The 14,969-nt window shown below is 38.2% G+C and overlaps 2 protein-coding genes across 9 annotated transcripts in view; both read left to right on the forward strand.

Annotated features, from left to right (window-relative positions):
• Positions 1–5,727: 5,727 nt before the first annotated feature.
• LOC113327571 lies at positions 5,728–13,938 on the forward strand. 8 transcript variants are annotated; one of them, XM_026574745.1, is made up of 9 exons: positions 5,741–6,609; positions 6,711–6,947; positions 7,064–7,219; positions 8,099–8,442; positions 9,016–10,463; positions 10,552–10,801; positions 11,309–12,243; positions 12,427–13,104; positions 13,342–13,938. In XM_026574745.1, exons 5-7 carry the CDS (start codon positions 10,258–10,260, stop codon positions 11,843–11,845), a joined length of 993 nt encoding a protein of 330 aa, XP_026430530.1. In that variant the 5' UTR covers positions 5,741–6,609; positions 6,711–6,947; positions 7,064–7,219; positions 8,099–8,442; positions 9,016–10,257; the 3' UTR covers positions 11,846–12,243; positions 12,427–13,104; positions 13,342–13,938. The 8 variants fall into 8 exon arrangements, with proteins under 8 accessions (XP_026430533.1, XP_026430536.1, XP_026430530.1 ...); XM_026574750.1 differs by having other exon boundaries at positions 12,440–13,104; XM_026574749.1 differs by having other exon boundaries at positions 12,449–13,104.
• A 581-nt stretch (positions 13,939–14,519) lies between these two features.
• The window catches only part of LOC113327573, a 3,886-nt gene continuing 3,436 nt past the window's right edge, over positions 14,520–14,969 (forward strand). The window contains exon 1 of the mRNA XM_026574752.1: positions 14,520–14,966. Within this exon, the coding sequence (XP_026430537.1) occupies positions 14,527–14,966 (440 nt within the window). The 5' untranslated portion in view covers positions 14,520–14,526. The remainder of the gene's footprint in view (positions 14,967–14,969) is intronic.

Raw genomic sequence — 14,969 nt, forward strand, 5'->3', positions numbered from 1 at the left:
TTCCTCCCTAAACCAAGAATAATAATGGAGACAACCCAGCTTAAAATTATTAAGGAAAATATTATTCGAAATAAGAAAGTACTATGGCCTCTTCTCGAGTTGGTTAGAGATAGAAACTAAATTTCGAAAATTTTGGGAAACAATTTGATCATAACTGTCTACGATATATTCTCTCATAAAATAAGGAAATTAACCATATTGGTTATACATCAAAAATTTTGAAATAAAAAAAGAAAAAACCAAAAATCTTTTGTTTGGCGGGCCATGAAAATGAATTTTACTGGGCGGGATGATTTCAAAAGGAAAATCAATTCCCTCCTGATGGTTTGGTTAAATTCCAAAAAGAAAAAGAAAGATGAGTTTGATCTACTTTTCAGTTTTTATTACTCGATTCATTCTCTCTTTAAAATCATAATTCTGCTACTATCTCTAATCTTTACAAGGAACCTACCTCTTCAGACTCGATCTTTGTTGTTGGTATTATTTCTACAACCCATTATCGAATGAATATTAAATTGATGTTAGATTTTTTATTCGATCTCATGGAATCATATGTTAGATTTTATAGGTTTACTAGTTAAAGCATGATTAGGGTTTTTATTCTATTTTTACTATCTCTAATCTTTACAAGGAACCTACCTCTTCAGACTCGATCTTTGTTGTTGGTATTATTTCTACAACCCATTATCGAATGAATATTAAACTGATGTTAGATTTTTTGTTCGATCTCATGGAATCAGATGTTAGATCTTATAGGTTTACTAGTTAAAGCATGATTAGGGTTTTTATTCGGCTGTATCAAAGAACAAGTTAATCACAATCACGGGTTGTACGATGAGATGTGATTTCATTTTTGCTACAACAATACTGTTTTAGGCTTAAGTTACATGCATGAACTATTATAAGATTTAGGTAAGGATCTTTCTTTCATGTTACTTAGTTAGACTTTACTAGTTAGTCAGGTTTTACAAAACTTAGCGATGTTGTTTTCTCGGGTTTTTGTTATTGTTTGGGTTGGATTTAGATATAACTCTACTTTGATCGACGATGTTGTGTCAATCATATATATATATATATAAGGCTTCTTAAGATTTAATCATTTGAGTCTCTGTTACTTGGCGAGCCTGTAACGTCTGCATTTTAAGTTGCCACTTTTAATGATACCATGTTGCTGGTTGGCCAATTTGACTATCATCTTCAAGGTAAAAATGGATAATCATTATGTGGTGCTTTAGTACTCTTGGCTTTTGTAACAAAAAGTTATATAAGACCGTTTAACCGGTACCTTTCGCTTTGTGGATAACACAATATTCATGAGGATATTTTGTGTGTTGCAGTGATGTTTTAGCCTCAAGTTACATGCATAAATGAGTTCATGTTTGTTTTCTTTTCATATAATAGAAAATAGGTGTAACACATGTTGCCTATCCTGTTAGGTTTAGCTAATATTTTCCAAAATAAGCTCAAATTCCTAACTGAGATGCACGTACCTATACAGCTTTTGTCATGGCAGAAGATGATTACAACGTGCCCCCAGAGGAGGACCAATGGGATGATGAGGTGGATTCTGATGGTGGCATAGAATTGAATTCAGTAGTTACCTAGGCTATTTGGCCCGTGATATGGTTGGCATAAAACATTTATGTTGGAAGAAGTCCCTGCAACAACAAAACAAAATATGTGGGAGGAATTCTGGTATGCATATGCGGTTATCAATTCGTCGTTTTTATTGTCGAACTGTGAGTCTGTAATGAACATACATTAGTTGTTATTGCAGTTTCATTATGAGGTGCCCCATGAATATAAGCGAGCGGTCATGAAGCGTCTAGCTGTTCAGCTGCGGGACTTCAGAAGGAAATTGTACAATAATCATGTAAAACCTTCCTAGAAAGACCGAACAAACTAAGAACTTTCCCCAGAAAGTACGAAACGGTAATGGACCAAGAAGACTGGGACGAATACCTTAAGTATGTACTAGAATCACCTATATTTAAGGTATGGAATACACATTACTTTTTCTAATTTGTGTTTCGTTCTTATTGTCTATCCAAGCATACTAATGAAATTATTTTTATTTCCTCTGCCAGAAAAATTCGGAGAAGGGAAAAGAGGCAATATCACAATCCAAGTTCCCACATCGGACGGGACGAGGAGGATACTCGGGATTAAAACTAAAATTAGTAAGTCTGTTGTCTTAAACCAGTTACATGATCTTAAGACCATATGTCTGAAATATGATATCAACTATATGAATCACGGATGTTAGGGTATATTTTGGAGAACCTTGTATATTTGTTACCTATTCAATTCATCAGTGTCTTCGCATTCACGATGGAATTTGATATATTTGTTACCCGAACATGGTCTAAGAAGCAGTCTCCTAATCTTATGAAGAACTCTACCAGTAATTTCCAACCAAATCCTTCAGTATCTCTAGAGAAGTCGTGCATATCTATGGCAGAACCTCTGACTAAGACATCTAATGGAGTATGTTTTTTTTTCTTCGTAAATCTATATTGCTAATCCTAGCATCTTCTTTTTATATGATGTTCATATGTCGTATCTCCGCAGAAAGAAAAATACGACTTTTGGAATGGATCTAGGGGAAACGTCGTTGCTAGAGGCGGTATTTTACATATGGTGCCTAACCAGAAAATACATGGACAAGAGCTTCCTGAACACTGTTATGCTGCCAATATTCTGGAGGTCATAGATCCATCATTCGTGTTAACGGAACCAAGTGGTGAGTTTAAGTTAATAGGAGAAGTTAAACATGGTTTTGTGGCATGGCCGAAAGATAAATGTTCCATCTCTGATGACAAGGTTAGTTTCTTAGCTCTTTTGCTTTGTTAATCAAGTATATATATTGTTTTACATAAATCGTGTATTCAGTTTGATTAAAGAATAAGTATGGGATAGAAATATATTAACACCTAAATGGAACATGAATGCCAGTGTAAATTAGAAAATTGATATTTGGTTACGGATTTTATGATGGCGTCAGGTGTGAAAAATGGCGCGGCCTTCAGTGAAGTTGGCTTTATTACATTGTTGAAAAAATGACTTTTGTCTGTCTATTGTTGAAAATTCACATGACAGACGAATTCGCCTTGGATTTAGAATAATATATATATATATATATATATTTATATATATATATATACGTACATTTAATCTCTTGCTGCAGGAAACTGCACAGCATGGAAAACCTCATGAGCAACCAGAACCAGTTTTAGATTTTGAGAAGAAATTGGACAGTGATAAACTGAATGAGGAGCACCTAGCAGTCAATCCACATTCGGGGAGTCATGCATGCAGCCTCTGAAAAGCTTTCTCAGAAGACTAAAAAGGCGCAGAGAAGGTTATATGCACCAACTGTGCAGAAGGCATACCAACTTTCAGATTGGAAATAGAGGAAGACAAGGTTTGGCGCGTCGAGAATGTCACAACCTGACACCACCATCAAAAAAGTTGAAGAAAAACTGATGATTTTTGGATAAATACTCTTTAATATTTTTTTTTGCAAACTGTTAGACCAAAGCTCAACATTTTTTACTGTGTTATTAATAATAATATGAATTTTTGGCATATATGAATTTCAGATTTAACCACAATTTATAAAGTATAAGAGAAATTGGATAGTGCCAGGTGGATGGTTTAGATGCGTCATATCTGAACGGCTTAGAGGCATCACACGCGTAATAAACACGCTTCGAGATTAATTGGCGTGGCTAAACATAACATAAAGACACATTAAGCAGACATAAATTGGCGTGGCTAAATATCACATATAGCCACGCTATATGGCGTGTCTATAGGATATCCAATGAACGACACACAACGTTACATGTGGATGGTAATCAACGGTTCTTAATACAACCACGTGGATGAAGGTTATTGAAATTGGCGTGGATAAAACATAACATATAGCCACATTAAACCTATATGAGGCGTGTCTATAGGATATCCAATGAACGGCTCACAACGTTACATGTGGATGGTATCCAACGGTTCCTAACACATCCACGTGGATGAAGGTTATTGAAATTGGCGTGGCTAAAACATAACATATGGCCACGTTAAACCTATATGGGGCGTGTCTATAGGATATCCAATGAACGGATCACAACGTTACATGTGGACGGTATCCAACGGTTCATAACACAGCCACGTGGATGAAGGTAAGTGAAATTGGCGTGGCTAAAACATAACATATGGCCACGTTAAACCTATATGAGGCGTGTCTATAGGATATCCAATGAACGGCTCACAACGTTACATGTGGATGGTATCCAACGGTTCCTAACACAGCCACGTGGATGAAGGTTATTGAAATTGACGTGGCTAAAACATAACATATGGCCACGTTAAACCTATATGGGGTGTGTCTATAGGATATCCAATGAACGGCTCACAACGTTACATGTGGACGGTATCCAACGGTTCATAACACAGCCACGTGGATGAAGGTAAGTGAAATTGGCGTGGCTAAAACATAACATATGGCCACGTTAAACCTATATGAGGCGTGTCTATAGGATATCCAATGAACGGCTCACAACGTTATATGTGGATGGTATCCAACGGTTCATAACACAACCACGTGGATGAAGGTAAGTGAAATTGGCGTGGTTAAAACAGAACATATGACCACGTTAAACATATATGGCGTGTCTATCGGAAAACCAATGGCTACGCCTAAAAGCAATTTGCGTGTCTAAAGTGAATCAAATAGCCACGCCAAAAAGCAATTTGCGTGTCTAAAGTGAACCAAATAGCCACGCCAAAACAATAAATCGCGTGTCTATAGAGTACCAGTACTTAAGTTTTTGGGACACTATATAGCAACGCCTATATGGCTCTGGCGTGTCTATTTCATGCAGAAATAGACACGCAAGGCAGGCGTGGCTATAAGCTGCATAAAGCCACGCATCATACCTAAAACCACGCAAGCAAAAGCCACGCCAAGTCCAAACCATATTGGCGTGTCAAAACCTCTATGGACACGCCAATTTGGTGTGGCAAAAGGGTCTGTATGTACTAGTGTTACAAGAGTAGAAATGCGTTCTGATCCCGCACGGGCTTACAGATTTTGTATTCATGACTAGGCTTACGAGTACTGTATGGCTTAAGATCCATTGCATTTGTTTTTAAGTTGTCATTTCTCTTCTGCTTCTGCAGTATGGTCTGCTCTTGCGTTAAATTACAGAAGTGCTTGTATAAAGAAGTTCTCTATAAACGTCCCTATAAACAATATATCGATACATGAACTGATTGAAGTCTTTTTTACTCTAGTGTTGAGAATCGAGCAGAAAACCAACAGCTGTTGCTTGGAACATATAAAAGCGCAGTATATAGTGTCATCTTTAATCAACATCAGTTTGATCCACTAAAGTTAGTGAAGGACATTAAATTTCACTTATCTTACTTCACCGAAAGTGGCAGAAGGACTTTACGTAGGACGAAAAATATAGTCTATCTTGAACTGAAAAGACTGCCAAGGAAACATATGAAGATTTTAATAATTACTTTCCATTTCCGTCGCAATCTTTTCTCATCATACTGCAGAGTTAGTTGGGTCATTTATCCCAAGTACTTTCATCATTTGGTGGCCTAGACGGGTTTTCTAAAAATTATATTTGTTTTTTTTATAAGGGTGCTTACTAGAGATACTTCATTTGTTTGTATTACTTATCTGGAGGCTAGTGGGCTTGATGCTGGGTTGCGGCTTGTGCAAAAGTTAATTGGCTTTGGAGATTGTAGGACATCAAACATTATGTCTAGGATTACCGACGAGGAAGTTGCACATGTAGCTGTTGGTGTTTTCTGGTTTATTTCGGTGTGCCAAAGATTAGGTCGTGTACCTTGTGTAACCTTGAAGAACCTTCTGCTGAAGATACTAGTCAAATAATTTTGCAGAAACTCTCTTAGCATTCTACTTATTTTCTTACTAGTTGTTTCTTTCTGTTTTATTTTCTTTGGATCATTCTAAATCTGTACTGCAGAAAGGTAGGTAGAGATTTCCTGGTAAAGCATTAGTTGCGCTGCTTAGACCTAAATTCAGCTGATTCAAATGAGCTCCACCTCCTCCTAATTTTCTCACACTCCGCTGGGGTTTTTGAGAATTCGTGTTAATTTCAGGTTTTAGAATTTTGGTGGATTGCATTGAGATTTCATTTATTTAGTGCACAGAGTTCGTGATTTAGTAGTCTTATATAGGGTATAAGATGATAACATGTTCATTTCTATTTGGGATTTGATTACATTTCATTTCTCTCCAGTTTATACAGAGAAAATGAAGATGAATAAAAAAGAAAAGTCGGAGACTGTCACGTGATTGGTTTTTATTTTGCTTAGAAAATTTGTTTTATCTGTTACCGATTTCCTTTTAACTTCCAACTTTCACTTCAATAGGTCCAAAGATAGTCTCTGCTTTTATGTTCTTGGCCGGTTACTGTGATCCCATTCTATTCTATCCTATTCTATATCCTAGCTCTCTATACTATGAGGAAAATTTTCAAATCTCACATGGCAACACCTCATTCACTTTGATGAATACTGATAGACTGAATTGCAATGTTGCCGACTTACTTAGTCGTAGACTCGTAGGTTAGTGGATTAATCTAAATTGGTTAATCTAGATTCAATTAGTGTTCATAGGTGACTTGTAGCTTAGTTTGTGAATACTAACCTGATTGTTACCATTGTAGATGAGAAGTCCTCGACTTCGAGAGCTAGCTGAGAATGAGAAAGATGAGCAAAGAAAGGCGTGTAATGAAAGGCGACGGGCTTTGCGTGCACGAAGAAAGTTTGAAAAACAAAATATGGCAGCAGTAGTACCACTGCGTAGAAGTCAAAGGCTAACTCCGCAGGCGCAAATTCCACAAAACCTTGACTGTGATGCCTCCCGTAAGAGAAAAGGGAAGGCTGTTGTACACGACAATCGAGTATGTGGTTTCGCCAATTATTTTTGCTTATTGTGTAGTTGAATGTTGGCTTGAATTTCTTACTTCAGGCACTTATTTAAGTTTATGCTTCTGTCTTTTTTTTTAATGGTAAACAGCCTCGGAAAGAAGGAAGATTTGAAGTGCAAAGATGTATCGAAATCGTGCCACTGCGTAGGATTCTAAGGCTAACTCCGCAGACGCAAATTCCACAAAACCTTGACTGTGATGCATCCCGTAAGAGAAAAGGGAAGGCTGTTGTACACGACAATCAAGTATGTGGTTTCACCAATTATTTTTGCTAAATGTATAGTTGAATGTTGGCTTGAATTTCTTACTTTACTTGGCTTTCATGTATTAATGGGATCAGATATGTGCAAGTTCAAAATATTTACTAAAATCCCTGTCTAGGTTTTGTTAGTCTCAGTAGTCAGTATCCTTCAACGCTTTAACCTTTTTAAGCACTACCACAGATTATTGTCTAATTGATCTCAAGCGATCTCTAGCTTTAAAGCATTAGGCTCTGTTCCTCCCATGTCTAAGCTTGCTTCTCTCAGTTTTCTTCAGTGAATCACATCTTTGACAGACCCAGTTTCTATGCTTATCCTGAATCTACTCGTTTATAGTTGAAACATTTGTCGTCCAACACTGAAAAGATGAACAAAACTTCGTCAAAACTTGTCCGATCTATGTCCTATCATCAGGGGCATTATAAATATTGTAGTTAGTACTGCTTATACGAGGTATGGTACCAAAACACCAGAGAGGGAGAGAGAGAATGAGTGAAATGGGGGAAAATCTATGTCCCCAATCAGATGCCAAATCGTTCTGTGCATGGTTTGCTAGGAACATACTCATAAGTATTTTAGTCAATAATCATTTTGCAGTTGACTTGCTGGGCACAGTATTTGATTCAGTAAGACAAACAAGCTTTTTACTTTTTAAGTCTTTATACTAATCCAGAAAGTATAAATCACTGGATATGATAGAGTTAACTCGGCTGACATAAGTCGGTGCGTAGGCCTGTTTTGATCCAATGCTCTAGGTCAGGTTTTGTTAAGAGATTCTTTCCTGGTATAGGGTTGCCTTATGCTTACAGTATCATTAGAAACTTAAGTTAATGATTTTCTCTCTTTTTTTTCCGTGTTAAACAGCCTCGGAAGAAAACCAGCAGTGAAGTTGTGCGTTGCTGTATTCTTGTGAAACACATCGTTAGGAGTTTGACGTTGAGTCTTAGATCTAAGCAAGAAGTAGAAGAAGATAGAGCTGCAAGATGCGTACGAAATCTTATGAAACGATATTTGAGGTTACAAGAGTCACCTCTCGCAAGGCGTCGAAGTTCAAGAATTGAACAAGCTCGATACATCCGAGAGAATCCGAGCTGTGATGGGCTCATTGATGTTCCCGGACGCGCTGATATACCCTTAACATTTGCCTCAAGTGAAGTAGGCGGCTTCTTTGATCTACCAGGAGCAACTTCTTCAAGAGGAATTAAGAGGTAATCATTCAAATACTCAATTATTAAGTTGTTGTTTTTACTAATTCTTAATCGTTCCTATGAAATAACGCTTATTTGTATTTATGCTGTTAAATTTGATGTTAATTAGTTTCTGCTTTTGTTATTTTGTTATAATACCACATGCCATGTGTGAAGAAAAACTCGGATTTATCCAACATGTCATATGTATGGTAGCATGATAGACGATAATTAGTGTTGCAGAAAAACTGTGATCTTATAGAGTACCCAGTGAGTGTCTGTAGGCTTTTTCCTGGTAGTGACATCTTCGTGATATTATCACAATTCAGTATCTTCCCAAGTTTTGGATGCTGTAAATACACACAATATGTTAGTCAAGGACGAGCTTACCTTCACACAGAAAACAGATTCAGATGGAGAACAGATTTTACTTTCGACCATTACCTTTGTTTATCATAATTCTGCTGTAATTCTGTCACGAAGTAGACTAAACTTTGGACCATTAGCTTCTAATTCTGTCATTATTCGGGTGTTTTCTTAAGTTAGAGAACAGATTTTCAGTCGAATAAAATTTCTTTGTCCTTTATTTTATAGGTTGACAGCTTCAGTAGCAACGGTTGGGACTCTTTTTCTCCATGACATACAGTTAAGATATCCCTCACGTAGACCTAATACTGCATGTCAGAGACGATACCGTGCATCCGGCACAATGCATCAAAGGATTGTAAGGCGAGCCATGAATAATATGCATCAAAGAAAATATCATCGTAGAAGAACTCAAACAAGTAATGAAGAAATATGATCTAATGCTCAGTCAAGTCCTGCTGTTGTACTATCAAATGGTCAGAGGTTTAGAAGAGCTGTGGATGCGATAAAATGGGTTTCTTGTGTCGGATGTAAAACGAAAGTCCTTGATATTTCAACTGAAGGCATATGCACATATTGCAAGAAGGATAAAGAGGACAGGTCAGAAGTTTTAATGTTTAGTGAGACCAATAAGATGGATCCGGGAGAAGTACCAGTGGAGCTATGCCGTTTAACGGATCTTGAGAAGATTCTTATTGCTCGTGTCCATCCGGTAATGGTGGTAATGTAATAAATTTCGTACAAGATGTGAGTTCGATTGCAAAGGTACTTCCATGTAAACCTGAGGATTTATCGGCGATTCTTGTTGTGAAGAGAACTGGCAGTGTTTCAACAAAGGAGTTTATAGTTAGGAGGGAGTATGTGCGACAAGCTTTAGAATGGTTGAAGGAAAATCACAAGTACTACAAGGATATAGAAATTAGTGATGAGAATATAGCTTCTTTGCCTGAGGAAGGCGTGCCACTTGATCTCCCGGTTATGGATGCAGGTATTGAGGAACATCGTGAAGATGATGTGCATCATGGACCTCCAGAGTTGCAAGATCAGTTTGTCGGTATCGACGATTCTGAATCTGTAGGTACTATTGGAGTTAATGTCCAACCAGATTAGGAGAGGGAGATTAGAAGAGCTTTGGAAGACAAAGAAGGGGCAGAGAAGATCAACTTGGAATTGCCGTTTTCTGGTCAAGTGATCGATGAGTTCACAACTCAAGGGTACATCACCATGGCGTTTCCGGCGTTATTTCCTTGTGGTAAAGCTGATTTACGGGAACCAAGAATTAGGAAAGTTCCTGCACGTCTTTATTTTCACTATTTGATGAGCTACTATGATCAGCGCTTTGCTCGGGATTCAAGGATTAGGTATTTTGCTTGGAATTCTCTGACTAGGTGATAGGCATTAGCTTTAGGAACTGTTTACATAAACAGGAACCCAAGAGATGGTGAGCTTACAATTGAAAAGATTCGAGAAATGGTTTCATCAGGGGACAGCAGTTTAGCTTGCCGTGTTGCTTATTGTGCGCAACAGATGCGAGGGTGCAGAGCATACTGGTATAGTCGATTGAAGGAGCTTATATCAATGGTTAACCAGCTGGGACCGCTGACTATTTTCTTCACACTCAGTGCAGCTGATCTCCAATGGCCAGAACTGTACAAGCTTCTTGACACAGAAAACAGGTACATCGTTCATAACTTCATATTACTTGATTGTTCTGATTTGGCTGTTCCTTGTGATTTCTTAAACTAACCTTCACACGGAAAACAGGTTGGGAAGCTTAGATCCAAACAGAAGAAGGAGAGAAAGGGCAAAGTTACTGAACGACAATCCATTGGTTGTCTCGTGGTTCCTCCAGAAAAGGGTGGATTTATTCTTGAAGTTGTTTCTGAAGAAAGAGTTTAAAGTGGTTGATCACTGGTACCGGTTCGAGTGGCAGAGCAGAGGTAGCGGGCATGTGCATGGTTTTCTGTGGCTCGAAGACAGACCGGATCCTTCGCGTATTGCCACAGATGAGGAGGTAATTGTTGTATTCTTGATGTTATTATGAAACAAGAATCCCAGAGCACTGAAGAAAATAACTGTAGGATCAAGCATGCTTACTTAGGAAATATAATTAAACAACTAGGGTCTAAATTTTTGTTCGGCAGCATATATCTATTCTTAGGTTGGCATAGTCGCTATATAGTACCAATCTAGGGCACATGGCAGGCCAATTTAGGTTCTCAGAGAAAAGAAGACATGCTTTGCCCGTTGCTGGTAGGGTTTTGTACTTCTTGTTGCCATACAATAGTGTACAGGATATTCCCTAATAAAACAATTTCTTATTATGTCATGAATTATTTAAGTTAAAGTATTGAATTATGTCATGTATATTGTTTGTGTTTAGACATCTTTAATCCACACCATGTTCTTTTCTTTTCTTTTTCAGTCGTTTATATCTATTTTCTGTATACTTCTAATAAAATGGGCTGATACCGTGTCTAGACTTAAGTATTTTCGTTTCTTTTCTTTATTTTGTTTTCAGGTACGTCGTATGATTTGTGATTACTTTGACAGTATCATATGCACATGGAACCCAGATCCCAGTTTCAGAGTCGTCATACAAGACAATCATCCATGTGCACAGGAAATTTCAGAGGATTCAAATCTAGAAGATGATGATGATGATTATGCGGCTTTGGTTAACTATGTGATGCGACACACTAAGTGTGGAAGTTACTGTTTGAGAAAAAGCAAGGTTACAAGGCGAGATGAATGTCGTTTCAGATTCCCAATTGAGCTTTTAGACGAATCTAAGCTAGTTGAAGAACCAGCTTACAGCAACATGTTCAGATTTCTTGGCCGCAGAAACGATCAGTGGTTGAATTCTCACAATCGCGCTGTTATACAAGCATGGAGAGCAAACATTGACTGGTCTGCTGTGACAACTACGGAATCCGTTACCCGTTATATCGCCAAGTATGCAGCAAAGGCAGAACCAGCCTCAAGAATTGCATCGACATTTTGCGAGGAATCGTTGATAATCCACTACGACCTTGTCGTGACCCAGAATCTGTTGTAAAAAGAATGCTCATTAAGAATGCATCGGAAAGAGACGTATCTGCCCAGGAGGTGTGCCACTTACTCATGGGCTGGAATTTGTCGGACTCGTCGAGAAAATTCGTTACGTTAAATCTGAGCGAAAGTAGGTTGTTCTCCTCTCAACTGCGGAAGCGAAAGAACAGAAGTAACGAAGATGTAGAGCAAGAGATAGCTGATCCGAATTTTTTTTCAAGATATTTGAGCAGACCGGATGATTGTGAGTAGACGACGCTTATTGAAATGGCAAAGAAGCATTACTGGGCTCGTCGAAAGTGGTGCAAACATCGTGTTGAGCCGGTTGTTAGGGTTTTACCATATTTCAGTGGGAAAAAAATCATTCCAGATACTGATCTTTAAGAATCATTTTGCAGACAACAGGTATGTAGAGTAGTTAACTCTTCCTTGTTCCTATTTTGGGCACTTTATCTAAATACTACAGTAGATAAGGAACCATTAGCTACAACCATACTCATAAGCATGCATTCACTTACGCCGCTGTTCTTTGTTGGTTGTTGTCTCAATTATGCCTCAACTCGTCTTTGTTCTTTATGTACCATCAAGTATTATTAAATAGCCGATACAGGAGCTTTGATGAAGCGAAAGGAAATTTCACTACGTGGTCAGGAAGGTATGCTGAACTCATCCGTCCTACTGAAAATCCTTCGGTAGATCTTGGCATTGTTGAGGAGGAATTTGAGGACGAAACGCATCCAGAAGGCGAGTGGTTAGACGAATGGATGCAAGCATCTGCAATGACACCGAATTTCAGGGCATTGGAGGACACTGATCTGGGAAGGCGCGACATCGATAAAAACCATCTATGGTCAAGTGGATTACTGGACAACCTTACCATTCACGAGAAGATAGGATTCATTAACACCTTACGACAAGCCGTGCAAGATACACACGATTCTGGTTCAAGTACTTCTCTCCCTGCTCTGTCAAGACAACAACAAGCCGCACATGATCTTATTCTTGATTCTTTGAGGTCGAATTCAACTATTAGGTTGATTATCAGTGGAGGGGCAGGAACAGGAAAATCAACACTCATAAATGCCATTGTTCGGTCGACAAGGGAACTTTTCAGCAACGACAATGCTGTTCGTATCATGGCTGGCTCCTACGGGTGTAGCCGCATTCAACATTGGAGGGTCGACTATTCACCACGAACTCGGCATCACAGCAGATAAAAGCCAGTCGTACAAGAAGCTGGAGGCAGAACGATGTAGACGAATGCAGGTGATATGTCATTTTGGCTTCAGTTTTGTAGTTTCCGTTACATAGGTACTGTGAAAATCCAACTTTATTCATAGGAGAGAATAAGAAACTACTTACCATGTCTGATTTTAATGCTTTGCATATCAAACTTGCTTTTGGAAATATCATGTCTGGTTTTAATGCTTCGCATTTGAAACTTGCTTTTGCTTTTGGAAATATCATGCCCGGTTTTAATGCTTTCAATATTGACTCCCGCAGGTAGATTTCAAATATACGAAGTTGATTATTATCGATGAGTACAGCATGATCGGCAGAAAGATGCTTGCATATATCGATCTTCGATTAAGGGACATTTTTGGAACCAAAGAATTTTTTGGGAATATTTCTATTGTACTCATCGGTGATATGTGACAACTTCCACCCGTTTTTGATACACCCTTATATGCTGAAGGCGGACGAGAGTTACAACTGACAGGTAATCTCTCTTCCTCTGAGTTTGAACAATGTGTTCACCTTGAACAAGTTTTCCGGCAGTCTGGAATTGAGGAGTCAGAATATAGAGAAGCTTTGTCGAGATTAATTGATGGCAAGTCCATTGTTACCGATTGGAATCTGTTTGCCACTAGGAGCTACGCGACCCTGTCAGTCGATGAGAAACACACCTTTAGACATGCTCTTCGTCTGTTTCCCAGTAAAGATGAAGTTGCCAGTTATAATGAAGATGAATTTGTGTTCCTATTTGTCTAGTAAATCTTCTATTTCTCCGTTTTTGTTTAGAAGAATAACTAGAGTTTGGAATAGCCATTATTGTGATTACACATAGTTATGTCCAACGTTTTCATCGTTTTGTTTTTAGATTTATTGGTTTAAATTCTAAATTTGTTTGGAAGATGATTTTTGCAGTATTAATCTTTATGGTTTTATATATTGCAATTGTTTATGGGACATGTGTGTTTACGTCCGTGAACTTTGATTGTCCCATATCTTGTCAAAAGTAAAGTCTTTCATATGTCGATATGCATGTATTGATAAAAGAATGAATGGACTTTTGACAAATACAAAAGTTAAGCCTATATTGTCAATTATTGATGGAAGATAGGTTAAAATCTTTTATTTTTCAAGAATTATGTCTATTGTATGTCATTGTGCAAATGGAATGAATTCTTGTGTATTCCGCAGTATTGATCTTCCCTGATCCATATTTTATGTATTACTGTGAGGCTCCGTAAAGTCTCCACATACCTTTTTAGTGAGGCGTAAGTGAATGCATGTTGGCTCAACTCTTCGTGCATTCACTTACGCCTCATAATAATACATAAAATATTTTATGTATTCCATGATCAACCATTAGCTACAACCATACTCATAAGCATGCATTCACTTACGCCCGCTGTTCTTTGTTGGTTGTTGTCTCAATTGTGCCTCAACTCGTCTTTGTTCTTTATGTACCAACAAGTATTATTAAATAGCCGATACAGGAGCTTTGATGAAGCGAAAGGAAATTTCACTACGTGGTCAGGAAGGTATGCTGAACTCATCCATCCTACTGAAAATCCTTCGGTAGATCTTGGCATTGTTGAGGAGGAATTTGAGGACGAAACGCATCCAGAAGGCGAGTGGTTAGATGAATGGATGCAAGCATCTGCAATGACATCGAATTTCAGGGCATTGGAGGACACTGATCTGGGAAGGCGCGACATCGATAAAAACCATCTATGGTCAAGTAGATTACTGGACAACCTTACCATTCACGAGAAGATAGGATTCATTAACACCTTACGACAAGCCGTGCAAGATACACACGATTCTGGTTCAAGTACTTCTCTCCCTGCTCTGTCAAGACAACAACAAGCCGCACATGATCTTATTCTTGATTCTTTGAGGTC

This window comes from Papaver somniferum, unplaced genomic scaffold, assembly GCF_003573695.1.
Source record: "Papaver somniferum cultivar HN1 unplaced genomic scaffold, ASM357369v1 unplaced-scaffold_104, whole genome shotgun sequence".
NCBI classification, from domain to species: Eukaryota; Viridiplantae; Streptophyta; class Magnoliopsida; order Ranunculales; family Papaveraceae; genus Papaver; species Papaver somniferum.

Excerpts from the sequence above, each read along its gene's own strand:
- LOC113327571 (XM_026574748.1), top strand. The coding sequence starts at position 10,258 with ATGGTTTCATCAGGGGACAGCAGTTTAGCTTGCCGTGTTGCTTATTGT. Across the intron at positions 10,464-10,551 it reads CTTCTTGACACAGAAAACAG|GTTGGGAAGCTTAGATCCAA; the intron begins GTACATCGTTCA and ends CACGGAAAACAG. Across the intron at positions 10,802-11,308 it reads GTATTGCCACAGATGAGGAG|GTACGTCGTATGATTTGTGA; the intron begins GTAATTGTTGTA and ends TTTTGTTTTCAG.